Source organism: Triplophysa rosa, linkage group LG7, assembly GCF_024868665.1.
Source record: "Triplophysa rosa linkage group LG7, Trosa_1v2, whole genome shotgun sequence".
Lineage (NCBI taxonomy): Eukaryota > Metazoa > Chordata > Actinopteri > Cypriniformes > Nemacheilidae > Triplophysa > Triplophysa rosa.
In genome coordinates this window covers 24,065,643-24,093,049 of record NC_079896.1, presented here as the reverse complement: position 1 = coordinate 24,093,049, position 27,407 = coordinate 24,065,643, and the positions used below count along the sequence as shown (strand labels likewise).

Below are 27,407 nucleotides of genomic sequence, written 5' to 3'. Positions count from 1 at the left end.
TTTTTCTAATAATCGTACGTTTTAATGCGATTCACATTGCACAAATTCATACGAAATTGACAAACATTTGGTTCATACAATGTGTACTATAAAGACTTCTGAAACCATGTGATATTTTGGATTAAAAACTCTCTAATCTCATTAATGGCAAACATGGCACAACACGTCTTAATGCGTCTTATTAAAACCGAGCAAAGGTGTGAATGAGATTTTAGAAAAGTTTCTTAGAATCATGACTTCTGTCTGTTCTGGCTTCAGAAAATCTGGAATACAGAGCACCGTTTGTATGGACTTTTTGCACAATAACCCCATGGCCTGTCAATTTTCATATTTTGCAATATATCTTATTGTGTTTCCAATCTTTCAGTTCATGTCATGACCAGCTATAAATGTGATCCTGGTAGCTTGATACCATAGAGAGGTGGTGTAAAGCACTTTTTATACAGAATAAACTCCACCCGTAATTATGTCTGTAATGCATAACAAGTTCAAAAAATAGTCCCAGTTCAAAAGTTAAATTTATTAAACTATACAAATATTAATAAATAGTGTTTTAATAAAAATATGATCCTAACATGCATGTTTCCTTTGACCCTCAATAACATTTAGAGTATACTGCAGGTGCTTTTAAACACTTTTACAACATGAGAAAACGTGACAAAAATGTGTCAAGTTGTATTTAAAGGGATAGTTCACGCAAAAATGAAAATTCTGTCATCATTTAGTCATCCTCAAGTTGTTCCAAATCTGTATAAATTTATAAATTTCTTTGTTCTGCTGAACACAAAGAAAGATATTCAGAAGAATGTTGGCAATTTTCAGTTCTGGGACATTATTCACTACTATAGTAGGAAAAAAATATTTTTTTTGTTCTGTTGAACACCAAATGAGATATTTTGAAGAATGTATAAAAGCAAACAATTCTAGGCACCTTTGACTATCATTTTAATTTTTCCTACTATGGTAGTCAATGATGTCCCAGAACTAAAAATTGCTAACATTCTTCCAAATGTCTTTCTTTGTGTTAAGCAAAACAAAGAAATTTATACCGGTTTGGAATAACTTGAGGATGCTTAAAGGGGTCATATGGCGCGAATACGTGTTTTTCTGTGTCTTTGGTGTGTTATAAGTTGCCCATGCATGTATTAGACACGTAAAATTGCCAAAACTAAAGTGTTGGAACAAAATATGCATTCTATCTAAAAGCGAATGCTCACCCAGACCTGCCTGAAACGCCTCGTGTAACCACACCCCCACAAATCTACGTCAGTTTGTGGTATGAGTTGACTAAGACCGCGCAAAAGTATACGCAAGTAAGGTGGGCATACCTGTCAGTACAATTGCTTTGGAACCTGAAGTTCCAAATATGGTAAGAGGCGTTACATTTCCGTCACACGCTTGCAGTATTCGACCAATCACTACTCACCAGTTAACTGGCCAATCATAGCACACCTCGCCTTTCAGAGCGATGAGCTTTGTTAAAAATCTGCGCGTTTCAAAGAGGCGGAGCAAAGAGGAGATACAAACATGCACGGTATGTGGAAAATACAGCGTTTTTGAACCTTAAATCGTGTATACACATTACATCTAAAACAAACAATAATATTCGTTTTAGCCGTGTCATATCACCCCTTTAAATAATTTCAGAATTTTTATTTTTGGGTAAACTATTCCTTTAACCTGAAATACCCAGTTTAGGAAATGTTCATGTGTTTAATGAATCTGTTCAGGCGTGTCAGAGATGTGGGTAGTTGAGTCAGACAGAGCAATGATGATGTTGTTCCTGTCGATCTGACCTCTCATTCCCCTTCATTTCCTGCCCTCACCCTGACAGCTTGATCAGGTCGGCCAGCGATAGGGGAGCGTGAGGGCAAATCCAGCTCGCCGGGGCTCCGGCCTCACCTGTCACTCTCAGACATCAGGGGGCTCAAGGTTTCCCTGGTGGGCTCTGGTTAGAGACAGAACTCACTCCTGATGACCTGCGGCCGTCTCAGCCAGACACAGAACCGACATGCTAATCAATGATGGTCTGTCAGGATGACGGGCTGATAAGACGAGAGGAAAATGACTGGGAATGAACTGCAGTGTGTGTTTCAGGGTGTTGCAACTGCTCTGGTTCAGTCCTGCCTGAGTGGAACGGAGGAGTCCAAGGGAAATGATGCTATATTTACCCCAAAATTGAATTCACACGTTCAGTCTGAGGGGTTTGTCACAACTAATGTGTGTTTAACTTTGTATTTGTTCAACTGGACAAGGAATGTATCCGAATATATCAAGAGCATAATCGTGTGTGCGTGCGTGCATGCTTGTGTGTGTGTGTGTCCACACCTAAGAAGTGTGTAACTGGATCTAATGGATGATATTTCAGCCTGGCAGCAGGATATGAGCACACGTTTACAGATTTTTGAAGCTAAACTAGTGAATTTCTTTCATAATAAGACAGAGGAAAGATATTTATTATAGCCTAAATATTGACAGAATATACAGTATGTATATTTATATATTACATTACAGACACACAATAAGCAGTATCCTTTGAGGAAGGAAACAGTTGTCCATTAATTTTATTTTGAATATGAATTCATTGCAGTTACAGTATGGCAACATTTTCGTAGGTCAATTCAGTAGAATTGCGCTGACACACAAACCGTCACAGATCAAAAACAAACACTGTAATTCAGTCCCGGGCATTGGCGATGTCGTCAATTATTCATAGCGTTCTTCTTTAATAACCAACCAAATATTTAAAATATCATTTAATAATTCATGCACGGAATATGAATTTATGCACAAACTGATGAGTGATGTCACGGAGTTCAACTCACTGATTCAAGCTAGACTTTTGCATTTTTATAAGAAAATATAAGTCATGCTTTCCTATTCAGATTCTAATCTATGTGTGGTTACCATGGTATTGCTAGAGTAATTTGAGTGGTCCTTTTTTGGTTGCTAGGGCGTTGTTAGGTGATTGCTTACTGGGCAAAAGGCACAAGACAGGCTTTAATACTTGAGGTTATTTGATCACATCCCCTGCCCTTATGAGTAGTCTTCTGTTGGCTATGATTTGAGATGAATCCTTAAGGGAACAGTTCATCCAAAAATTCTGTCTTCATTTACTCACCCTCAAGTTGTTCCAAATCTGTACAAATGTCTTTATTCTGATGAACACAGTGAAAGATATTTGAAAGAATCCCAGAGTAGAAAAAATGTCTTTGTTCTGTTGAACACAAAAGAAGATATTTTGAAGAATGAAGCAAACAGTTTTGAGGCACTTTTGACCACCATTGTAATTTGTCCTACTATAGTCAATGGTGGCCAAGAACTGTTTGTTTACAAGCATTCTTCCAAATATCTTTCTCTGTGTTCAGCGGAACAAAGACATTTATACAGATTTGGAACAACTCAAGAGTGAGTAAATGATGACAATTATTTTTTGGGTGAACTGTCCCTTTAAATTTTTTTTGTAATGTAAGAGCAAGCAACTCAGTGACAATACTCTAAACACACATCTAAATCATCTCTCTCTCTCTGTACCGGTGCTGTAAATGAGTTGGGCTAACCTCTCTGACCACGCTCTTTCCTGTCTCTGCTGAACCACACATCTCATGAAATATTTAATGTGCTCGGGAGTGACCGACCTCTCTTCTTTTCTCCTCTCTTCTTCCTTCAATTCATTTTCTCCACCCGTCTATTTCACGATTCCTGTCCTGTCAAGTTCATCGTTGTATTCGACCTGATCCTCTCGCCCACTGCGTTCTTCTTAAAGAAACAGTTACCACAATAATGAATATGATGTCATTATTTACCCACACATGTCATTGTAAAACCATACAATGTTTTTATAGAACATCATCTCAAATTGAAGTCAAAATGTTGCCAGATCAGGGATTCGTTCATGATTTATTCACCATCATGTCATTCCAAACCTGTATGACTCTATTTATTCCACAGAACACAAAAGAAGATATTTTGAAGAATGTTGATAACCAAACAACGTTAATCCTCATTGACTTCCATTGTATGGACACAAAACCATCAAGACATTTCTCAAAATATCTTCTTTTGTGTTCCACAGAAGAAAGAGTCCGGTTTTGAGCGACATGAGGGTGAAACAAAGATGACAGACTTTTTATTTTGGTTGAACTGTCCCTTTAAGACAGTGTGTTATATATTTCATATCAGACATTTGCTCATATAGCCATCTATGCCGTTGACTCACAATTGTTGTGTCTCATTAGATTTTATCAATGAAAAACAACTTAAATTATGGTCTAACACATGACTTCAGAAGGTTTGTAACATTCGCTCCTCTCTCCCTTCATCATCTCCGTGTCTGAGGCCGCGTCTGCAAAATTTCTGACGTCACGTCCGGGCTCTGCCGATGACCTCAGACGTGCAGGACACTCCATCCCGTTTCATTCGTCCTTTTTGCATATGGTTTGGCATTCTAGAGCCACTAGATCTGGGGCCGGTGTCTTGTTTAATCAACACTGATGAATATTTGATGGTGTGGTGGTGAGCACAGGGGTGGCCCAGGACGGCTCTCTCATTATCTATACACACACACACAGTCTGCGATACACACATGGCCTTTAAATCCGTTAGCACGCACACAAAGTTTCAAACTTCGACTATAGACTCGAGCTGATGAATTTATCCAGGCGTCCGTCGCTAGATCACGCTTATCCAGATTGAAATGTGACGACTGGATGAGTTTATAGTGACACAGTGTTGGCCCATGCTGTCAGATCTTGTTTGGGATGTGTTTCATGCATAATGTATCGCATTAGGGCTATCTTTACCTCTACGTGCAGACATCTGTGATCGATAAGCCATTCATTGGGATGAATGATCAGCTTCCTATTTTTCCCATGTAAAGATCTGTGGAGGACCTTAGCGGAGATGTTCGCTGTCACTCAACGGCCGATGGTGGCTGGTTTATTTTTTGACAATTTTGATGCATTGGTATTAGAATCTAAAGTCAGATCTTTTAATTGTATTTGCATTGTTCATTAAGATGCTGTTCTTTTGTTATTTAGGACACTTGGATGTTTCTCCTAAAATTCCAGAGGAGGAATAAAAACAGACACAAATGAGTCAAAAGTTCACATGTTACAAGAGTAGCGATAAAATTAGTCATTTAGTATTAAAATGAGTGAGTACTTGGAAATGTTGGTCTTGAAAGAGTTAAAGATGCAATTTTGACATTTTTGCAGGATAAAAATCTAAGAGGAGAAGTAATGTCTCCATTTAATCTCATCGCTGTCAATGAGAAACCATTGAGATGAAACCATGCTGTTTGTTTGTGTTTTCTCTGAAGACTGTTTACTGCAACGCCTTGAAGCATGATGGGGAATAAAATCCGCGTGAAATGTGAAAATCCATAACTCATATTTATTTACAGATGTTCCACATTGTTAAAAAAACGATCTTGTCATACCAATAGAAAAACTTTTACATGGATTCTTTGGACAACAAAACTCCATTTAAAGGGCCCATTTGGAAATAGTGTCAGCCAGAGTTGGTTTGTAAATATCTCCACGCTTTGGTGAAGAGGGATTTCGGGAACAAACGATGAACTCCGGAGGCAAAATGAGGATAATGATGAGGGGCGAGTGTGTTCAATAGAAGGTCAAAAAGTGCAGGGCCTGGGGCCACGAGAGCGTTAAAGAGACAGGATGAGAGAAGGCACTTGACATTTATACGGCCCTTCATAAAGAAACAGACTGACAGCTCCTCTAACGATCCAATGAGAGACTCGGAATACCTCACAATTCTCACACGCTTCAACCCGGTGCAGGATATTGTTTGGCAGAAAGAGCTTGCTGGCTCTTTAATTTCTGTCAGTTTGTTCTTGAAGGATGCATTTGCTTTTTGATGTCAAGGTGTCTGTGATAGAGCAGCATTTGATGCACAGATAAATGCAGAGAGCAGAGCATGTTTTGATCTGCATAAATACTTTAACCTCTATTTCGTTCCTTGCTGCCGCAGCGGTGAACGCTCAGGGTTGGGAAGCGGGAGGGGGTCAACCTTCCTTATCAAATATTTTTCTACTTAAATGACGGATTTATTAAACAAATAGGTTTTTGGTCTGACTCTGAACCCCATGTGATTGAAATATGCCGTTGTGTCAACAGCCGGGCACCTCTCGACGCTGGAAGATCACTGAATAAATACAAGTTGGAAATGAACACAGATCCCGAGGATTCGCTCTCCAACCCCCTGTTTGACATTTCCGTCCACAGGCCATCCTTCATTGACATTGTTATAACCAATATAGAGCCGTGAATTTGCCGTGCTGCACGTGTTTCCCATTAACCACAACGCGTTGGATGCTGGTGGCCAAATGACTAATTACGCCCATTAAAATGCATACATAATAATAATACACTTTTGTATTAATTCGGTTTTTAAGTAGCCTACAAGAAATTGCATGCTCATATAATTACTAAATATATCTATAGACCTATTCATTATAGAAATAATTAGAATAATAAAATTACAATAGGGTAAAATAATATTGCAATAACTCGTTATGCAATCACTGGGTGGCAGCGTGTGAATAACAGCAATATTAAGGGAAAAAAAGGTTATCGTATTTAAATTCGTTGGATTGAAATAACTAAAATGTATGACACACAAATCCTAAAAGGCCAATGCTCGGCTATGAGTTCACTTGGAGTTCATTTTTCCTGTAAAAAAAAAACATATTCGTAAGAACGACGCTTCGCGTAATTCATTTGGAATCTGTTTATTTTAAACTTTTTTCGTCCTATCAAACGTACGTGATCACAACGAGCATGTTCGTAATTTGAGCAGAAAGACACATTTTTTCTGTTTATTCGTGCATTTGCTGCGTAAAGAGCACCAGAAACGGCTGTTGACTCACATCTTTAACTGTTCCCCATCGTTTGCCTTTTCTCTTTCAAATCCGTTTGTGCGTTTGTGTTTTGCTTGAAACGGGCTGCCTGTTGTTTTTTGTTGTTTGCTGAACTTTGAGGGTGGGATGCTGTTGAGTTGTGTTGATGAAGCATCTCTTGATTAATAGATCCACGAGGCAAACCGGCTGACATATGGCTCATGAAGCAGCTGGGATCTGTACCTGCGGCATCCCCTCCGGCCATTAACATATTAGAGGCTTTAGAGCAGGCAGAAAGACAGCAGCACCCTAGAGCTGTTTGATATAGACTCTCAATAATGCATTATTCTTCAATCTGCGAGGGAGCTGTTCCTGGTGCTGAAATATGGTGCGTGCGCGCGTCCTCGCTTTTCGGAAAATGCAGCCAGAATGTAGTTTATTGCTAAGTTTTGTATGAATATAAAAAAGAGGATTTTGCAAAACAAAAGAGAGCATGCACAGACCAAAAGGAATTAGTGGACAATTTCAAAACTAAAAGATAATGACGACAGCTTTCTGCATTGCGCTGTGTAAACGTGAATACGGGCAGTTATTCGTTTTTTATAGTTTATCTGACTTACGAATTCGTATTGATGCAGTAAAATTATATAGTCAATTTTAATGTAGCCAGTAATTTAAATGTTACCATATTAGGATTATTGAGTTATTTTGGATTAATTTACAAAACATACAGTATCTTTTTTTGTTGAATATTTAAGTCACCAAAAGTCACCAAGTCAAATAAAAAAAATCAAATTACAGTCAAATAAAAAATAACTACAATTTAGGTTGCTGCTGTTAGAAAATAAATCGCACGACAAAATTTTTGTAAAGCATCTTCTTAATGTAGCTAACGTTGGTGAGTGCCGTGTTGCAGCACAAACTCGCTCGAACTAAAGCTGGAAACGAAAAATATAGTTTGCACTTGCTTAAAAAGCTGTCGAATTTAAGAGAGCATCGAATTTTGACTGGACGATTGAATTAAAAAAAGTAAGTGCCAGTCAAATGATAGCATTCATTTTTACTCTGAAGAAAATGTCCATATACTCACGCAACCGCGTTCCTGTCTTCGTTGCCAAAAGCCAAACAGAAACAATAAATGTGTCTTTCTCCAGTAGCACTGCAGCTGCGACCTGCTTTCATCAAGCGCTTCCCTGAAAAACCCCGATAGCTGTCTGAAAATATTGCATTTTATATCAGCAAAGCGCGATTAATATTGCATCAGCTACATATAACATATCTTTTTTAAAGGCAGCAAAATGTAAAGCTCCCACCCCTTCCTCTTATATTTTCTCCTCAGTTTTACACCGCGAAAGATTTGCAGTGTCGCTGTTTTTTATGAATAAACAAACTTATTAGACACCTTTCTTTAGTGTGAGGTCGTATCAAACGACTTCTTCAATGCGCTGTTTTTAAAACATTGGCAGTGTTGTTTGGAGACGGCCTGGTCTCAACCTTCATTAAATGTTTATTGTGAGGTTGGTCCTCTCATGTGGTTCTGGGGCTGGTGTAATGCTCTTTGAATTCAGAGAGATTTTGAATGGCAGAATTACATTTAGGTGGAGTTGTAATGTAATTCTTATGTTACATCATTTAGCAGACACGTACATGGCCAAAATACCATTTGTTTGACACATAAGATCCCATTAGGCGCCGATAACAATTACTGAGGTTTTTAATTAGTGTCTTGTTGTATTTCGTTTATTAATTTTCCAAAGCACAGAGCATGAATTATTTAATAAACCGTAGTAAGGGTATTTAAAATTAATGCTCAAATAGAATAAGGCAGAAAATGTTCATTATTATTGTTATTATTATTATGCAGTTAATAAATAAGCCTATATTATTTATTAATACATGCGTTTAATATATATTTCGTGAAAGCAAATACTGGTTTTATTTAGAAAGCAGTTAAAATAGGCTACGAAATGTGATGGTGAAAGACCAGTCTGTATAGTCTGGATTGCAGAACATAAAAATGATGGGAAATAATGTATAAATAATGTATGCTTTCTCTAGTAATGACTGCATATCAAACGTTTGCGTTTGTAAGAAAAATAAAGGAAAAGAGAAGGTTTATGGATCTCCGGGAACAAAGTTTATTAGGTCAATTTCTCTCTCAGAAAACAAGGGTGGCTTACATTTTGCACCATTAAATTTACCCGAGTGTGACCCCATAGTAATCTTTTGGGAGAAGGGTATTTCATTTCAGTCTGGCCTTTTAATTTTGGCACCGAACTTTTTTGCATGTAATGGGAAACTACTGTACATATTACGAATTGTATTATGCACTGAGTACTATTTAACAAAAGAACGTATAAGGATAGTTATAAAAATTGTCAAATAATTAATTTCAATATAAAATTTACTTTCAATATTTTCCGTGATGTGTACCTGTAACTAAATTAGGCTACAACTGTTTGGATACAGTGGCTAAATATGTGTTAAATAGGCCTGATAATTGAAGGTCTGTCTAACCATGCTGTTGAATGAGATTTTCATCCGAAACACCCCAATGACAGCCTTGACTTTGGTTTTCCATCGTTTATTTAGAAGATTTGCCGGGACTTGAGCCCCTGCCGCTGGATTTGGCTTACAGAATGGAGAAAAGTTTGGATGTTCAGATGGTAAGACAGCAGACTGTTGGACAGGTGCACAGGTATGACAAGAGTGAGACGTCTCGTGATGCGCACGTGGCCGCTGTTTGTAAACATACTTGCGCACAAAATAAAATCATTACTTACACAGCTTCTTTTTTCCCGAACAATTAACACGACAAACAACGTTGTGTTTTTATGTGAACACAGGCATTAAACAGTGACTTACACCATCCACAAAGGTCTACCAGTAGATACTCTATGTAGTGCTTGGTAATTTTTTTCTTTCGATGCATAGAATGTTTGCACTGCAAACCAAAGTATACAAACCAACGAACTCATATTGTAGGACAATTTCTTTGTAAGTATAATTATCTTAATCATGCGATTGAACTAATATCCGCCACTAACATTTTCAAAGGAAAAGTTAACGCCGGAGGAAGAATTCTGATTTGCACAAAATCAAAATAAATGTTGGGAATATTGAGTTTTGCACGGTGAGCAAGTGTCATTTGTACGTATATTTATATATATACAAAAGCATGTGATATATCTAACCAATCTAAATAACAACAAATTTCAGTGCAATTTCAAGAAATACGAGCGGTGGCTGCCACCTTAATGTCGCACTCATCAATTAAAAGGGACTTTCGAATACTTTCGTTTCCTTTCTGCTTTTAAATTCCGTATTATTAAGAGCAAACATTTGAAACACTGAACGATAACATTATCAGTAAGACTGTGATCAACTGGGTCTGCTTTTAACACATTTAATAATCAAAAATAGAGCAGTTCCCTATTACGCATGAATAAATACACAAATATGATGAAAATAAATAAATTCACAAATAATAAATAAATTAGTATAGAATTTAACTATGAGGTAATCCATAAATGGCTATTTTCAACATTTGAAATAAACGTCATTGTTGAACAAATCTGGCTAAAATAAAGCTCGATTTAGCTAATTTAACAATGATATTTTTTATCGTGACGATAAAAAGCATTGAACAACTGAAATGTAGTTCATCTGGATTACCTGTTATTTGCATACTTTACATTCACCAGTACAGTGAAAAGAAAGAGAGCACGTGAGTTCTGAAATAAAACTGTAATAATCATATTTGTCATGAGCACACGGATTTGAAAACCAGCACAGCCAAAGCGATGTTCCTTGGTCCCCAAAAAGTCAGTCCAACTCAGTTTTTTTAGAAGTAGTCCATCAGTGGGCTGCAGAAAATTTCAACCTCTTTTGCTTTTGTCTTTGGTTGCAAAACCATACTCGCACCACGTTCTTTTTGAGGTCCAATTTTTCAGCTATAGCCGCGATTTTCTCCGAAGACGGTCGAGGCTGAACAGCAAAATAAGCCTCCAGAGATCGTTTCTCCGGAGCCGCTATGGAGGTCCGCTTGCGCTTCTTCTCGCTCCCGTTGAAAATGTCGGGTTTGTTCATTTTTTCTCGCTGCGCGCCCTCGGCCTCCTCCAACCACGCCTGAAGGATCGGTTTGAGCGCGATCATGTTGTTGTGAGACAGAGTTAGAGACTCGAACCGACAAATGGTACTTTGGCTCAGCGAGCCCACGCCCGGGATCTTGAGGTTCGCCAGCGCACCCCCCACGTCCGCCTGAGTCACACCGAGTTTGATCCTCCTCTGTTTGAAGCGCTCCGCGAACGCCTCCAGCTCCCTCGGGTCCGTGTCCGAGTCGTTTATGGAGGACAGTCCGTTGTTACAGAGTCCCGGTGCGCCCTGATGCGCACCGCCGTGGTGGCCCGGTAAGAGGCCGTGGTGGGTGAGCGGCGAGTTCATGTTCATAGCAGCCTGGTGAGATAGGTGGGTCAAACCGTGCATGTGGGAGTGCGTGTGGGCCGAGGTGGAGATCAGACCACCTCCGCCTCCCCCACCGCCGCCTCCGCCGGCTCCTTCGTGCGCGCTGGGCATCAGGGCCAGCGACGGGGAGCTGATATGGTCCATGAGGTCGGGCGGCTCGAGGTTCTGGTGGTGGTGGTGATGATGATGGTGGTGGTGGTGGGCGAGTGGCACAGTGGAGGAGGACGAGCATGGCACGGTGTTCATCGTGTGGTACGTGGCGTCGGGCTTGAACGGGTGACTCTTGCTCTGGGACACAGCCATGTCCACCGCCGCCAGAGCCTCGGCGCGGGCCAGGAGCGTCTCGTCCAAACTGGCGAAGATGTTGCTCTGTAGCTGCAGTCGGGGAAAGAGAGAGAGAAAAGAAAGGATATATGTCAGCTGGGGAATACTGTCAACACATAACACACAGAATATCCCCTTTTAGAAGCTTCCAGTCATAAAAATTAATACAAAAACGGGCGAAGTCTAAGCCTTCAGTGAGCATGCCTTCAGAAAAGATCACAGACGTGCGGATGATTGCCGTGGAATACATAAAAAAAACATTAAGGCAGTATGTGCCTCGCAGCGCTCCTTATTATTACGCGCTCCTGGCGCGAAGAGGAGAAACCGGGCGAGAACGAGAGAAGTTTGCTGCTCGTTTACCTGTGGAGTTTGCAGACAGGCTCTCCTGATCGCCTCCGTGCTCGAGTGCAGAGTTGTGTACTTGTGCTCAGGTAAGGTGGGATGCATGGCGAAATGATGCTGTTTGCTGTTCATGGACATCATCTTTGCGAGATATCCCGTCCGTATAAAGTGCACGAAAGGCTTGCAAAATACAAAACAAAAACAAATATACAATGATCTGGTTTCCTGTCCTCTTGTTCCCTGTCTTCGAGCAGTCAGGCGGATGCTGGAGTCGCCGGCTGCTTGATGGTAAAGCGGAGATGCCTGTAGTGCGTCTGTCTCTGTTTTGCTGCGCTGTGCGCGGATGAGGAGCGCTCTTACACCTGAGTCCCTCACATCTCGTCCGGCAGCCTCGCCTATTCTCGCGAGACTGACTACTTTCTCGTCTTTGCCTCTCCCTCTTTCTGCCCTGGTCTCATCTCGTGTTTTGCCTGCCGAGAGAGGGAGGCGTCCACACCTGTGGATTCAGCGCGCATGCGTGCTGCACTGACGGGTTTGTGAGGCTTTGTCAAATTCGTAAAGTGGCTGTTTAATGCTTATGAATTTTGTAATCATTTAACCGGGGTTCATTTTTATTTATTCATTTGTTGTGCTCATTTAAACCTTAAATAGAACGAAAGCATTTAACATGATCAGAGATATTGTGTTTTTTTATATATTCATAAAGATATGAATACAATTAATTGATAAAAAACAGTATTAACAAACCAATTCTAAATTAATAGAATAAATATTTGAGTACAGGTCCATTTAAATACTGTAACAAATTATACAATACATCTTTACAATTTTTTGTCACATAAGAAAACTCCTTATACGTTTCATTTCTAAAAATGGTTCATATTAAAAATCATACATTTCGGCCTTTCTTCATTTTGCCGACATATCAAAAGAAAAGATGTAACAAAACATTACATATTTTTAAATCCTGTGTTTAATCAATATTTTATACATATGTACCAAAATATGTAATCCAATAATTTACAAAAAATAAAATTATATAAATTCTAAATGTAAAATAAATATAATAAAATAAAAACCACATATAAAAAATGGTACACTAAACCGATAGTTCAGGCTTATCAAAAGACAAATCTAATAATACATTTTAGCCTACTTACTAAAATATATAAGTACTGCAAATATATTAGTTTATAAGAAGAGTATTCAAACATCACTGATGTTTTTTGGAGTCGTGATGTCACGCTGCGTGTTATTACACAACTAACTATCATGTACATTTCACTGAACTCTTATCACTGTATGAATTTTTCATTGCCTAACCGTTTCTAGTTGGAGCTAATGAAGTGTTAATACACTAGAATTAATCCATTCTTTAAGAGACTGTTCACAGGGTGGATATTAAATGGATTCGTTTAGTGATGACAAGGATAAACCTCCACTAAACCAGAGAGACTAATAATAAAACCACTGTGATTGGGACAAAAAACATGAAATTCATTTAAAATGATGACTGTGCAGGTATGCACATTTTTATACTGTATTATTAATACGCAATGTCAACACCTAATTTTAAAAAAAGCATTTTTCATCAAATTCTAAAAACGTCTCATTTCAAACTGGTTGCTTCGATTGAATTTATTGTTTTTACAGTTCAAATACAATGAATTAGATCTCTTCAACGCCACATTACTCTGGACAAAGATCAAACTCAATTCATAAGAATGAATGTTTGATAGTAGCACCTTCCTCAGGATACAGATGTTTAGGACTGCTGTCATAATAATGAACAGCCAGGTAAATCTGTAAGAAAGTCCCGAGAGAACAACGTTGGTCAAGAAAATATCTGCAATGTTTCTGCTTCTACTTTAGTTTTGAAAGTTTGGAGGGGCTGGAGATGTCCGATCCTGTGGGACACTTGCGTTTGGTGGACTGCCCGGGATGTTCCACTGCAAAATCAACAAATGAAACTTTTTCCTCAGAAGTGTTAGCGGCATCACGGGTGTTCTCCTGCGTCGCTGATGTGGCCTGGTTCTCTCTTGCCGCTCCGGGATCAGCTAAGAGGTTGCTACAGAAATCCAGCTCTGGTATTTGTGTGGCATCAAAGGCTGGTGAGCGCGATGAAGAGGATGCTATGGGAAGGTGAGAGACCTGACCGCTGGAGCTCTCACCATCAGCCATCATAGAGTCCAACTCAGAGATCTTGTCCAGATATGCCGCATCCATGCAAGCTTCGCTGTTTCCCGTCGGGTCCTCGGCCAAAGATGTGTTTTCAGACCGCTTGAACTTCTCTCCGTTTTCATCCGGCTGGGGAAGCTCAGGTCTGCCGTCCATCCAGCCCATACAGGAGGCCTCTTTGTCCGAGTTCACAGAGGGTTTCGGATCGAAAGAAGCACCTGTGCTCACTTGGAAGGTTCTTGGGTTTTGTTTGACTGAGCTGGTTGAGCTCTGACAATCGTCAAAGCTGAGTCTTCTCAGGTACGTGAGAGGCTTGAGACCCAACTTCCTGTCACTGCAAACCCCAGGACTCTTTAAGCTCAGAGATCTGAGAGCCGAGGAAGGTGTAGAGGGAACCGTAACATCCTGCTGAGGAGTCAAGGGCCCTTCTAAAACATCCACCCTTTGGCACACGTCGGATGTTGTGAGGAGGCGCGCGCGGTTGTTAGGGAGCTGTGTAGGCTCTTGGTCCAGATCTGTATAAACAGAAGTCTCCTCCATTTGACTCAAGCTCCTCCGCATCAGGGTAATTCTTTCAACTTGTGTTCCCCCAGACGCAGTGCTGGAGTGCACGGCCTCTTCAGACTGAGGTCCGTCCCTCTGGTTTTGGGCTTCGAGTTCTTCGATGTACTTATCGCTGCGCTCTAGAGCTCTCCTCAGCTGGGCTACGTCCCGCTCATACTGATGGATTTTAGCTTCCAGGGCGGCAACAGTATACCTGCCGAATCTCAATGGAAACACAAACACGCCCCTTAAAAACGTGCATCTATCCATAAATACTATGAAGAGGAAGATTCTGAGCACCTCGAAATCTTACGTAGTGCATCACATACGGAGTACTTACTTTTGTGGAGATCTGCTGTCAACTTCGGCTTTCAAACGCATATTTTCTTGGATTAGGTCAAAATTCTGTGACCGCAGAGTCTTGTTAGCCTGGGGGAAGGAAGCAGGTTGCTTTCAGAACGGTTTTCTTTGTATTTTCAGGGAACTCATGAAGTCTGTGTTGTGCACAGTGCACAAACAACACTATTTCCCACACTTTCTGGGGTGTGGGAAACTTTATGTACTGCACAGAGAAACTCTGGGACTACACATTCCTCCTCAGAAATCAAAGTTTCAATGTTTATCTATTTATCCATCCATCCATAAAGTCGTTGAATACGAAGAGAGTAAACGGGTGTATTTACATAGCACAACTTAATTAAAGCTAGTGATGCAAATAAGACATATGCATATTTTGTTAAAATCACACAAAAAGTAAACCCATGCATAGTTATATTAATTATATTCAATCTGCCTTTATGCAATATAGGAGTTTGACCCAAGTTAATTCCTAGTATCATTTTAAAAAGAACCCACAATCGTACCTCTTTTAGTCTGTCGAGATCCTGGTTGACCTTCCTGTAGAGGTCATTGGCAGCTCTAAGCTTATTGGCCGACTCTTCGAGAACACTCGGGTCAACAGCGCCGCTGGTTTCAGTCTGAGGAACTAAGACGGAGGTCGGTTCCAGAGCGGTCTTGAGTTGCATTTCAAGGCTCAAGGTTTGGCTTTTCAACTCCTCGTTCTCCTTCAGAAGGGTTTCGATTTCATCCTGTCGGACACATGATTCGTAACCTTCGCTAAGAAATCTTACTGGCTTTCAAAGCGTAGCTGGTGACTTTTATACAGACATGTGTTGAAACATTTCAAACTTGATTCAGCTTTCGAGTTTCGTAACGTTTGGTTGAGGTCATCTATATTCCAGTGTACTGCAGAAAGTGGACAATATTTTTTGCTTGGTCTTGCTCTTCTAGAGAAATTGGCCAAAATACTGAGAACTTGTTCACATGGCAATACACAAATTCTTGTCCAACAGAATGTTCTTTAGAATTGCAGCGTTTCTTCACGTGTTTTGCTTGTATACTACATATTTTGCCAAGTGCTGTAGGTCACCTGAGTGTTCTGTATATACAAAACATTTGTCTACCTTGCACAGTATACATACACTGGTAGTTTGCTATTCTGAACATGTTTTTTATGAGTTGTGGCTAAACTAAAGACTATTCAATGAAAATGCATTCGATTTGCCCAACCCCAACTTCTGGTTTATATGAGCACATCAAAGAAAACTGCTTTTATCAAACCATTTTTCTAAGTCCAAGTACCTCATATTCTCGAAAAAGCAGCTCTCCTCGAGTCCTTCTTAGGCGTCTCTTTACAGAGCGGCTCTCGCTGGACTCACTGTCAGCTGTGGCTCCTGTAAGCGCAAACACACACACAATTAACATTCATGCTCTTTACATCCCACAGGCCGTGGTATAATCCTAGATGCCAAAAAGTAAAACAACTCAAGTCCACAGATTTGCAAAAGCACAATATTGCTATATTCAAAAGTATAATGTAAAAATGTGCATGTGATGTTTTACAACCAATGATTTCTCTGCAGGGGTTTTCTGCTGTGATGGCCACTCTGCAGGTCGGGCACTGGCTGTTCTTCTCCAGCCAAACTTTGATGCAGTTGTTGCAGAACACGTGGTTGTTGCAACAAATGACCGGATGACGCACCTTTGATGCAATAGAGCAAAGCAACAGGTAAATGCAATGTTGTCATGATATTATTACAATGAACAGTGGAAAAATATTTATTGGATACAATGGGAGTTGTATTGGTTTTAATGGAAACTATAATAATGTTCTCTACTGGTGTTTGTTTCTATTGGGATGTTGTCTGGCAGAACCAATGGAACACCATTAAATCCTACTGGAATAAGACCGAAAATACACAACATATAGGAATTCTGTAATGGTTTTAATGCTAAACAGCTAATAAACCATAGTGGTATGGTATTGGAACCATTGGGTTTTTATCAGGGTAATGCTGCAAATCATAAAGCGTATGACTGGCAAGTAAACAGAAAGTAATGTTTTCTTTCATTGAACTAAACCTTTATTATGTTAGTTTTATTAGTATTTTGTTATGAAATACTTCAAAATGGTTAACTTAACGTACGCCCTTAGTTACGTTATGTTTACACTAATATAGTAACGTTAGTTATGAGGGAGATCTTGAGCTTGCGCTCTTAAAAACGAACTCTCTCGTATTAACTTTAAAAAGCATGTACAGCCTCTTGCAAGCTTATATCGATCATTTAATATCGATCATTTAATAATAAAACGACCAAACACTAACGATAGTCATACATTTGAGATCAAGACTGAGATGCAACAAACGCGTTTTAAAATAAAAGCTCGTTACCTTTCCTAGGCATATCTGGCAGGAAATCGGTAGAGTCAGAGAAAGAGTCACGTTTTGAAATGGATGAGACATGCTTTAGCTGTAAAATAAATAAAGGCATCAGATGTGAAACTCCATGATACAAAACTCCCTCCAGCAGAAACAATAGCACGCGACTACGGCAAGCGCAGAGTACGAAAGTCGACTTCCTGCGACACTGCGCAAACCAATCGGCGTGTGACATCAAAGTACCGCGAGAGCGATTTGAAAGCTGTTGTCTTCTCGCGGGACTTTGATGGGAAAGCTCGAGCCCTCAGCGTTGCGCAGCTGAGGTCGAAGACGCCTGTTAATCTCAATAAACTTCATTTTATATGGGTAAATCTCACGAAAACAAGTCAAGGTGAGAACATAGTTGTAACTGTAATACAGTAGTTAAAAACCCTTAGCACGATGGTTTTATACAAGTGAAGTAACAACTCGATCAACCAATATTTTGTACTAAAAAATAATTGTTTCTTCAGTTAGATAATAGTAAATTCTTGGCTACTCTTGTTTAAATAATACAATTATTATTACCATGGTTAGTTTTTATAAGGCAAGTTACCTTTATTTAATTTGTTTTAATTAAAATGAGAATTTTAATAGCAGGACACCACAAACTACCATGGTGTATGAATACTTGTCAGACTGAATAAATATTAAATCCGTTTTTTTGTCATAATGGCAATGGTTATATTTTTTGTAAGATTTTTTTATGTGCCAATATGCATACTGCCAAGCTGTTAAAAAACAGATTACATTAGTCCTTTCTCTTCTTTTGGCTTTAGATCTGCCGTTTGTTTCAATAATTTTATCACAATAATGTAAATGGTTTGTTTTTTATTCATTTTTATTAGATCTCATAATTCATTGGTCATTGCCAAATGATGGGTTTATTATCCCATGGCAGAGCCAGCGGCCGGGCGCTTGTGACATAACTTCATTAGCATCGAACTGATGCAAAACAATGTTGTACATTGATTGCATCAAGCAGACTATTGGTGCTGCGACTACATTACTGTCATTTGTTGCAAGTCTTTCATGTCGACACACCCCACGGAGACTCGACTTTGTCTAGACTATGAATAGTCTGCCTGTAGGCCTCTAGCTTTCGGCCCGAGACTCAAAATTAGACACAACATCTGCATTTTGTGGTGAGTGTGAGCAGGGAAAATACTGCCGAGTGTGCTTTTACATACAGTTATGATATAAATGTGCCTCGTTTTCTTATTTTAAATGTCCCCACATCCCTTTTGTCTCCTGTAAGGGAGATCAGCGTACACAATGCACGCACAAAATTGCTTGCTGTTGACTATTCGTAAGTGTAACTAGGGCTGTGCCAACAAGCCACGTCCATGTCATCATTATGTCCCATGTGAAATGATTCACACGGTGGACTGAATCACCTCATCATCACATGAATCTACAAAAAGCATTGAATCACTGATGCGACAAAAATAAGAAAAGTAGCATCATGTCTTCTATTTTTAGAAAACAGCACAGATTGTTTTAGTTAAGAATCATTTTTCAAGACTTTCAATATGAAGTTTGCACATTTGGTAGACACTTATCCAAAGCAACTTGCAGTGCATTCAAAGCATACTTTTTTATTAGTATGTATCTTCCTTGTCTGTATAGTATACATCAAACCACAACCTAGCACAATGCTGTACCAACTGAGCTAGGATAACATATTGTGCATTTAAAGGGATAGTTCGCCCAAGAAATGGAAATTCTGTCATCATGTACTCACCCTCAAGTTGTTGCAAACCTGTATACATTTCTTAGTTTTATTGAACACAAAAGAAGATATTTGGAAGAATGAAGGAAACCAAACAGTTCTGGGGCACCATTGACTTCCGTAGTAGTAGTTTTTACAATGGAAGTCAATAATGCCACAGAACTGTTTGGTAACAAAATTCCTCTAAATAGCTTGCTTTGTGTTTAACAGAAAAACAGAATGTAAACAGATTTGGAACAGTTTGAGGGTGAGTAAATACAATTTTTGAATAAACTACTGTTTAAACAATTTAAGTCATTTGTAATGCTTGGCTTTTTATTCAAATTCAGTGGCCCATTGGAAATGCATATCATGCATCATTAATGGTATTCGATAAGTAAAGAATTCTGATTACTGTAATGTTGCTTATACTTAAAATTAGCCATGTAAACACAAACCTAACCCAAAGTAACTTGTGTGGGTTTCATTCACATACTATGCCTTTAATGCTTTAGATAAAACCATCTACCAAATGCATGTACTTGTGTTCATTTTATTACCTGGCAAATGATAAAACGGACCAGATAAATCCCATAGACTTTCATTGACGAGATGAGACTTTTACTCCGTCCAGTAAATGGCACCCCCCTCCAAAACACCCTTGCAACCAAAAAGCAACATGCTAAAAACAACTTCACCTCACATCTTATCCACTACATACTGTACTATTAACTACTTTTCACATGTTCAGCTTAGCATGAGCGAATATTCACATATTCTTTAGAACATGTACAGCTGTGGTTCAAATGATATTCAGTCCCCTCCCATCGCTCTAAAGATCGTATTTTGCCCACATATGCTTCAGACAATGGTTTGTAATCTTTCCCTCATTAATTGGTGACAGTCAATTAATCACAGTTGGTTGAGGACTCCAGCGTCTATTGATCTCGTTGGAGGCCTTATTTATCATCCCCTAAATGACACAGATCGGCACATTTGCCTTAGCCGGGTAATGTAGGGTGGAGAGCCAATGACCCGTGTGTCGGGCCTACATGTGTCCCATGCTCCCCCATTGTGAAATGGCATATTTACCATTTAGCCAGGAAAGGTTTAGACTGCCCTAAGAGCAGGGTGGTGGGACGGGCCTTGCTCCGCTGTTCGGCTGACCTTTACTGTTTAAAGCTTAATCACTGACAAATGCTTACATTAATTAGCCTGCCCTCTCTCTCTCTTTCTCCCGCCCACCTGATCCCACAGACGCACACACCAGTGTCATGGCGATGGCTTTAGCCTCGCCGGCTAAACGGAGCGATATGAGCACATCTTAAGCATATTAAGACATTCCCCCCCCCCGCAGACTTCATGTATTGATTAGCGCGGCTCCTGACCGCGATCGCCGCGGTGTGAGAGAGCATTTCATGGAGATGAGGGGCCCCCGGTGTCCGCGGGGGTCTTTCCTAAGCCCCAGCTCTCTCTCTGCAGTCGAGCAACTCCGCAGAGCTCCAGATGCCCCCTCCACCACGCAGCCGCGCACTCGTTGCCCTTTCACAACCCTGCCCTTTAAAAGTCGGAATGGTATCCGGTCCTTTACGTTTCGTGGATTGAAGCTCACGGCAGCTGGGTAATAACTGTTAGAAGGCGCGCAAAGAAGACAAAAGACCTGTAGGGGTCGTGCAATAAAGGTGATGTGTGTGATTTTTCAGACGTTGGAATATTTCCTCCTATACTTGAGACAGTTATAAGTGAGCCACTCGTAGGATGATTCCTCAGAAAGTGCAAACATTGTTTGATAAAAAATGTCGTTTTTTGTAGTACAAGTGCTATTGAGATAAGTTCAGTCGTGTTTATTCAGTTCTAATTCAAATTTATTTCTCTAATGCTTTTCACAGTTTTTGTTGCAGAGTAGCTTAACAGTAAATATATCGCTGCTGTCAAGTCTTCATATTTTGTGATTTTTATTTTTTGTCATAAATCATTATTATTAGTCACCCTTTATGTTTGTCACCGGGTTTTCAAATATCTAACCAATAAAAAGTATTAAAAAGTGCTTGTCAACTTTGGCAACACAGTTGAGTTAAAACTAACACTAACACAAAATGTGTTGTCCCATAAATAACACAGAGATGTGTTTAGTTTGTGTTTTGTATGTTGTCCTTAACTAAACACAAAATGTGTTGTTTGTAACACGACAACATTTTGTAGTGTATGTTTGTGTTTTAAAAATATTTATAAAGATTTTAATTATCAACAAGTTATTAAAGCTGCCGTAACACGCAGTTTCTGCCAATCTTATATTAATCTTGAGTACCTATAGAGTAGTATTGCATACTTCGTATCTTCGAAGAGTATTTGGTTTGATCACATTTATAAAAAATAGATACAGCTGTATGATTATTTCCGGAAAAATACGACCTCCTGGGGTTGTGCGGGGGGAGGAACTAAATCACGAGCACACAATAGCCTACATCATCGCATTATCCCTGCATAACTATTGATTCACTATAAGTTTGTGTTGTTTACACGATTGCCAACAAAACACAGATATGACTTAGTTTCACTTACCTCATGCGGTTCATGTCCGGCATCTTTTAGCACTGGGACCGCTTCATATCAGTTTCAAACGATCTGCAAATCCAGCGTTATATCCACCGTTTATTTAACATCCATCACTGAAATGCCGTGAACAAACAGACACACCTAAACTTCACTATCGCAAGAGTAACGAGCTGCAGCTACAGGCCCACAACGCAGCCAATCTTGACGCAGCGCAGCCAATCTTGATGGTAAGCGGGTCTCGCTCGTCGATTGGCGCCTTGCCGTGCTTTTCCGGGAGAATTGCCCAATGCAAGGAATAGGATCCCTGTTACGAAAAAACTTTCTGAAACAAGTTGTACAAGGGAGTGTATCAAGCACAGAAATACTACGTCATTCGTCCAACTCGTTTTTTGACAAGTTGACCATGTTAAGCATTAGAAGCCTGCACGTTTAACATTGTAAATCAGTCAGAATGCATGAAACACAGTTGCATGCCCCCTTTAAGTTATTAACAAATCTATTATGATTTTAAAATTGAGATGAATATAAAAAATAGAAATATAGTAGGATACAACTTATATACAATATCAAAAATCGTTCAGAAAGAACGTAAGACCACGTCCTGTGTGAACGGCCCCTAATTCGAGTCTGGTTGCTCTGCCACGGGCCATATGCAAAATGAATACATGCACTTCATAATGGAGAGAGAGAAAGGAAGCCACTCCAATTATAAGTATCAAAGTCTGTTCTCTAGCTGTGCCGCCACCCACTTCCTCCCTCTCTCTCTTTCTCTCATATTTATATGCCTCCGCGGGTGCTGTTTTAGTGGTGGGCCATGCGTCGCGGAGCAGCGTGCAGTGATTTTATTGCATTGCCTACAGGCTGGTTCAGCCGCACGATACTCTCGTTCTACACCCCCCCCCTCCCCTTCACGGTGCAGATGAGACCCTTCTTCCACTATTCTCTCTCTAGGGGCCCCTGGGAACCGAGGGTGGATTATTATGGAAATATTATCATCCACTGGCTCCTAAGAAGCACAGCTAGGCATCGTGGGTAGGGCCGACATTCACGTCATGGGAAAGATGAGATTGGCACACATCACGTACAACATGATTAAAATGTAATGCAAAAAAACTTTGTATGGTCACCTTATATCAAGTTGCGTGTCGAAATGACCTCGATAAATTTGGTACTTTTTGCCTCCGGTTTTATTACGGTTCGCGAGCAGGTATATCTCATGGGACACGTGTAAATAAGACTATAAATACATTTCCATCTCAACTATTTTATGTCCACCCGCGTGTTGCGCTTTGGAAGAATTGGATCAGTTATTTCGCTGGTGTTTAATGGTGTAATGTTGTGTTACAGTGCTGTGGTAAATGTTAGCGGTTTGGGTCCTGTAGAGGGACGGATGGCGTGTATGTACAGTATCAATCATAGTGTCCAGTCCGAGCGCTGACCAGACTCTGAGTGATTGCGTTTAGTTCCTTACGAGATATTTCTGCCATTCTTGTTATCAGATTAACCCCCCCACTGAGACTTATCATTCACTGCCCAATAAACGGGGTCAGCCTCATCCGTCAAATTACTGTACTCGAGCCTTCTGTCTCAATCTCTTTCACTCGTTTAAGTGTAACTGTTCAAATGCCTTATTCGTGTAAATAAAACCAAGTTATAAAATCTCACTTCATGACGTAGTTCTATTTTTAGAATAACATATTCTCATGTGTAAGACAGGTATGTGTCTGGTGAAATTTGTCACACATTAAATATGAATAAAACCTCATTAACTTTTGTTAAACCAGAGCGTTCTTTATTATTATCTCTTTCTTTTTACATCACTTCCTCCCTATAAGACAAATCGCTGATGAGATCTCGGTTAAGTCTCATTTATTTCTACCAGGCATCAGTGAGATTAAATGGAAGGAAAATGGAAACTTTTGCAGATATTTCCGGTGAGAGAAAGAGTTCCAGAAGAGATGTCAACAATATCTCAAACTAAGCACAGATTTGTCAAGTCTGTCATCACAAGTCAATATTATTGAAGATCTCAATATGAACTCAAACATTTCTCATCAAATTTAACTAAATAAAGATCATTTTAACCAATATACATTCATTTACTATTTTTTAAACAATTGTCTCGTTTGCTTCTTTTTTTAATCCTCCAAAGTCATTTTAGAAAAAACATCTGAGACCAATTAAGCTGATACTTGAATGAATCACAGAACTTCATAATATCTTGTGAGCTATGAAAGAGCAACCACTGAGCAAAAAACGTTTTTTTGCTGGATCTTTATATTGTAATTCATGGGCACCAGGATCTTGGAGTCAAGGATGTGATCTGTCGAACCCATCAATTGAAAATGTATTGTAACTGCGTTCATAAACACTGAGAAAAGTCAGACCGAATCATTTTTAATTGCGGCCGCACGGCAGACGCGTGGGCACGCAGAGAACACGCCTCCTGTAATCAAACACACACTCTCGACATAAGGTCTTATTAATTATTAGTGCCTGCTTGACTTCATATTGTGGTGCCGGTGGCCTGGTCAAAGATTATAATTACCACTTTGCTGTTTGTATCGTATTCATCTCGGCTTGCCGGTGGTACTGTATTACTCTCAGCATCTCCTCTCTCTCTCTCCGTCTCTCTCTCTCTCCCTCGCCCGTACACAAGACCAAAAGTGCAGGCACATCATTTATTGATAAGACAAAAAGAATGTAATGAAATTATCAATGTTCTTGAATTAATTATGAACATGATTAAGAAAGCTAAAATCTCAGGAGCCGAGATCTCATTACCCATTCTGTCCCAGGGATTGCTTTCATTCCGGGAGACGCAGTAGAAGCTGTCCGCCCGGCCCGGCTCGGGCACTCCTCTCTCGCCCCTGCACGGAGCTCATCTCTGCTCCTGTGTCCCGACCCTCTGATTTATCTTCTCCCGGCTCAGTGGCCTGCGACCGTCCGTTGCCCCGGAGCCGAAGAGATCTACGACCGTTTGCGCGCCGAAAGGTCCTGACCTTCCCCCCAGACGTCAGTTTCTCTCAGGAGGTAAGAGACACAAACGGGTTTTGCCGGAGTGCAGCTGCCCAGCTGGACTTTAGTTTGGTGTTTGTACAATTTTCTTTGTAGGCTTTTAAAACTGTAATTGCAGTGATAAGTGTGCGGCGCGTGCCGATTCTTCTGTCCAGGATCATGACTCTCCTGAACTGCAGAGGACAAACTTTTGCTCAGAGCTTTATGACGCTGGATGTCTTTACGTTTACAAAAAATGTTTGGAAAGTATGTGGTTCATCAGAATCTTAAAGAAAAATGATTTGATGGAGTATAACATAATGAACTGTACATCTAAGGCCACAGAATGTGATGACTTGCTTTGAAAGAATTTCAGATATATTCAAATTCACGGTTATCAAAAATCCTTTCTGTCATAATAATATAAATAATCTAAAGTGCATTATTGTTCTGAGATGAAACTGACATGCTTAATGTGAAAAGACAATTATATTTGAAGTACAATGGCATGAAGTATAAATCAAATTTTTATTATCATACTGTATAACTTATATAATATATAAAAGTAAAATATTTAGCTTGAATTTTTTTCTTGCGTGAAATCTCACTCGAATATTTGTCGTCCAGTCGTGCATGTTTTGTAAATTGTGCCTTCATTATGGATTATTCGTTTTTACCGCTTGTTCAGCACGAATTAGAATAAGTCGCTGCGGTGGAAACGAGTGTAAGAATGACAATTGGTCGTTATTCATTTCTGTGGTCACATGGGAAAATGTGCACCAGCAAACTGGGATCCCAAAGGAGTTTCTGAATCCCACTTGTTTCCCAGTGTCTCTGTCTTTCTCCCTACCGGTCTCTCTTTCTCATATCTCTGTTTTCTTGGCTTTTTTCTCCATCTCTTGTGTCTTGCTACCGTGGCTCAAACACGCACGCATGCTCGCACACGTTTCTTGCACCACTGCATTGTAAAGCCACCCAACTGAGTATGTCGCATTATGAGTTTACTCTCCGAACTACTATTAGGTCCTACGGTAAACATCCATGAGACCTGATGTCTTTACCCGGAGGAGAATGGTCTTGCTCGGGGGTCGAGCTTTCATAACTCATAAGAATTAATAGAGTTTCATTTTTGTATCAACAATGACCCAAATGTTTCCTTAGGATAAAATAGACACAAGTAAATAATTTGTTGATATACGGTAAGTCTATAGAGCTGTAAAATTACGGTGGAGAGTATAAATAAACTAAATGAAAATTGAAAGAATGTTGGAGTTTATATTATCCCAAATGTTTTGAGTTTTGTATTGCAGGATTAATAAACACATGAGATCTATTGAGACACACATGAGATTGCTGGGGTCTTAAGAAAGAAAGTCTTAAAAGTCTCAAATTTGTCTCCATTAGACGCATAGAAGCAGTGATGTTCAAAAGATGGCAATTGTGTTTTTTGTAGTGTCCTATAGTTCGCAACTCCAACAACAGTAATATTATTATTCTCACAAACCAAAAGGTTTGCTTCTGTGTTAGTTCGTAAAATGCTACTATGTGATGTTTTGTGCCCGGACACCGAGGATAAGAAATCCTCCGGAGGATAATGAGAGCTCTCTGGCCCCAGGATTGATCCACGTATTGGATCTCACATAAGACTGCTGTTACTGGATATTACCCAGTGCTATCGGCCAGTCGTGATGGCCTCCCGATAAGAAGTGCTTACCAAAGGGGAAGCTCCTACAGGGCAGATACGGTTTCTCAGCTCCTCTCTGGGGACCGTCAGCTTAGGCTGCTGAGCTCAGGAACTTTTTACCTCATCAAGTAAATTCAGACCCTTATCAAGTTACCAAGCAGGCCGGTTGCAGTCGAACAAATATTTCTGTCTGTTGTCATTGTCGGTGCTAAAAGACCCAGAATGGTCGCATTACAGGGAACCTGTTTTTCATTGATAACCGAGGAAGTTTGCGTAATTACGTCTCGTGGAAAAGCGAGGGCACTGCGGATGTACCAAACTTTGGCTGTCTTGCCGGCGTACAGCGAAACTAAGTCAAGTTGTTTTACTGAAATTCGTTTATGAGTCATTACTTTTAAGATGCTAGTTTGCGCAGGAACACGAATTCCCAAACGAAAGATTTACAATTGACAACGGGTTTGTTGAAGTTTAATGCACTTTAAAGATAACGGCATTGTTGACAGTGGCCGTCCACTTCCTGTGGTGCTGTTTAGTGTGTCTAAGCTCTCGGATAATGAAGTGCTCCAAACATAATGTGCCGTCTCCACGGCTTCAGGGAGAGTTTCAGAGTTTCACTGCAGTATTTAGGGCCCAGCCGAGAGGCGACGTAGCACCCGCGGTGGAGTTTGTCAGTTCCGACGCTACCGCTGCGGCAAAATTAGCCAGGTGGCATCTGGCACCCGTCGGCTGCCAGCGAAGGAGGGCCCAGATGGCGCGTTAAGCAGGCTAATTATTTCAACACAACACTCTGATATCGCAGCCCGCCAGGGTCCAGTTTCCCTCTTTTGAATGTTACTCATTGGGCTTTGTCTCGGAACCTCCCCCACTCTCCGCCGCTGAATGTGTCCTGGCGGATACGGGTAACTAGATCCCACGGACCGTGCTAAATTGCGAGCGATCCCATGCAGTGGAAGATGACAGCTGTAATGTCAGTCCTGAGAGGTGGTGTGC

At 40.2% G+C, this 27,407-nt stretch overlaps 2 protein-coding genes and 1 long non-coding RNA gene across 5 annotated transcripts in view; 1 reads left to right on the top strand and 2 right to left on the bottom strand.

The window, feature by feature from the left end:
* Positions 1 to 27,407, top strand: part of LOC130557321 (uncharacterized) — a 92,051-nt gene that overhangs the window by 29,366 nt on the left and 35,278 nt on the right. Inside the window, exons 2-3 of one of the 2 annotated variants that reach the window (XR_008963288.1) lie at positions 16,633 to 16,778; positions 24,535 to 24,769. This is a non-coding gene — a long non-coding RNA (uncharacterized LOC130557321). Of the gene's footprint in view, positions 1 to 16,449; positions 16,779 to 24,534; positions 24,770 to 27,407 lie in introns of those variants that run through there. The other variant, XR_008963287.1, reaches the window with a different exon arrangement.
* Positions 10,391 to 12,366, bottom strand: pou4f1 (POU class 4 homeobox 1). Its single transcript, XM_057338984.1, has 2 exons — positions 12,008 to 12,366; positions 10,391 to 11,698 (listed from the first exon to the last, which is right to left on the bottom strand). Exons 1-2 carry the CDS (start codon positions 12,128 to 12,130, stop codon positions 10,718 to 10,720), a joined length of 1,104 nt encoding a protein of 367 aa, XP_057194967.1. The 5' UTR covers positions 12,131 to 12,366; the 3' UTR covers positions 10,391 to 10,717.
* obi1 (ORC ubiquitin ligase 1) lies at positions 13,074 to 21,840 on the bottom strand. 2 transcript variants are annotated; one of them, XM_057338983.1, is made up of 7 exons: positions 21,743 to 21,840; positions 17,443 to 17,521; positions 16,616 to 16,751; positions 16,352 to 16,443; positions 15,574 to 15,798; positions 15,051 to 15,139; positions 13,074 to 14,933 (listed from the first exon to the last, which is right to left on the bottom strand). In XM_057338983.1, exons 2-7 carry the CDS (start codon positions 17,512 to 17,514, stop codon positions 13,853 to 13,855), a joined length of 1,695 nt encoding a protein of 564 aa, XP_057194966.1. In that variant the 5' UTR covers positions 17,515 to 17,521; positions 21,743 to 21,840; the 3' UTR covers positions 13,074 to 13,852. The 2 variants fall into 2 exon arrangements, with proteins under 2 accessions (XP_057194966.1, XP_057194965.1); XM_057338982.1 differs by lacking the exon at positions 21,743 to 21,840 and having other exon boundaries at positions 17,443 to 17,596.

Coding starts and splice junctions, on each gene's coding strand:
- pou4f1 (XM_057338984.1), bottom strand. CDS start 12,130: ATGATGTCCATGAACAGCAAACAGCATCATTTCGCCATGCATCCCACC. Junction 11,699..12,007: donor CCTGTCTGCAAACTCCACAG/GTAAACGAGCAG, acceptor CCCCGACTGCAG/CTACAGAGCAACATCTTCGC.
- obi1 (XM_057338983.1), bottom strand. CDS start 17,514: ATGTCTCATCCATTTCAAAACGTGACTCTTTCTCTGACTCTACCGATT. Junction 16,752..17,442: donor GCCAGATATGCCTAGGAAAG/GTAACGAGCTTT, acceptor ATTGCATCAAAG/GTGCGTCATCCGGTCATTTG. Junction 16,444..16,615: donor CCCCTGCAGAGAAATCATTG/GTTGTAAAACAT, acceptor TTGCGCTTACAG/GAGCCACAGCTGACAGTGAG.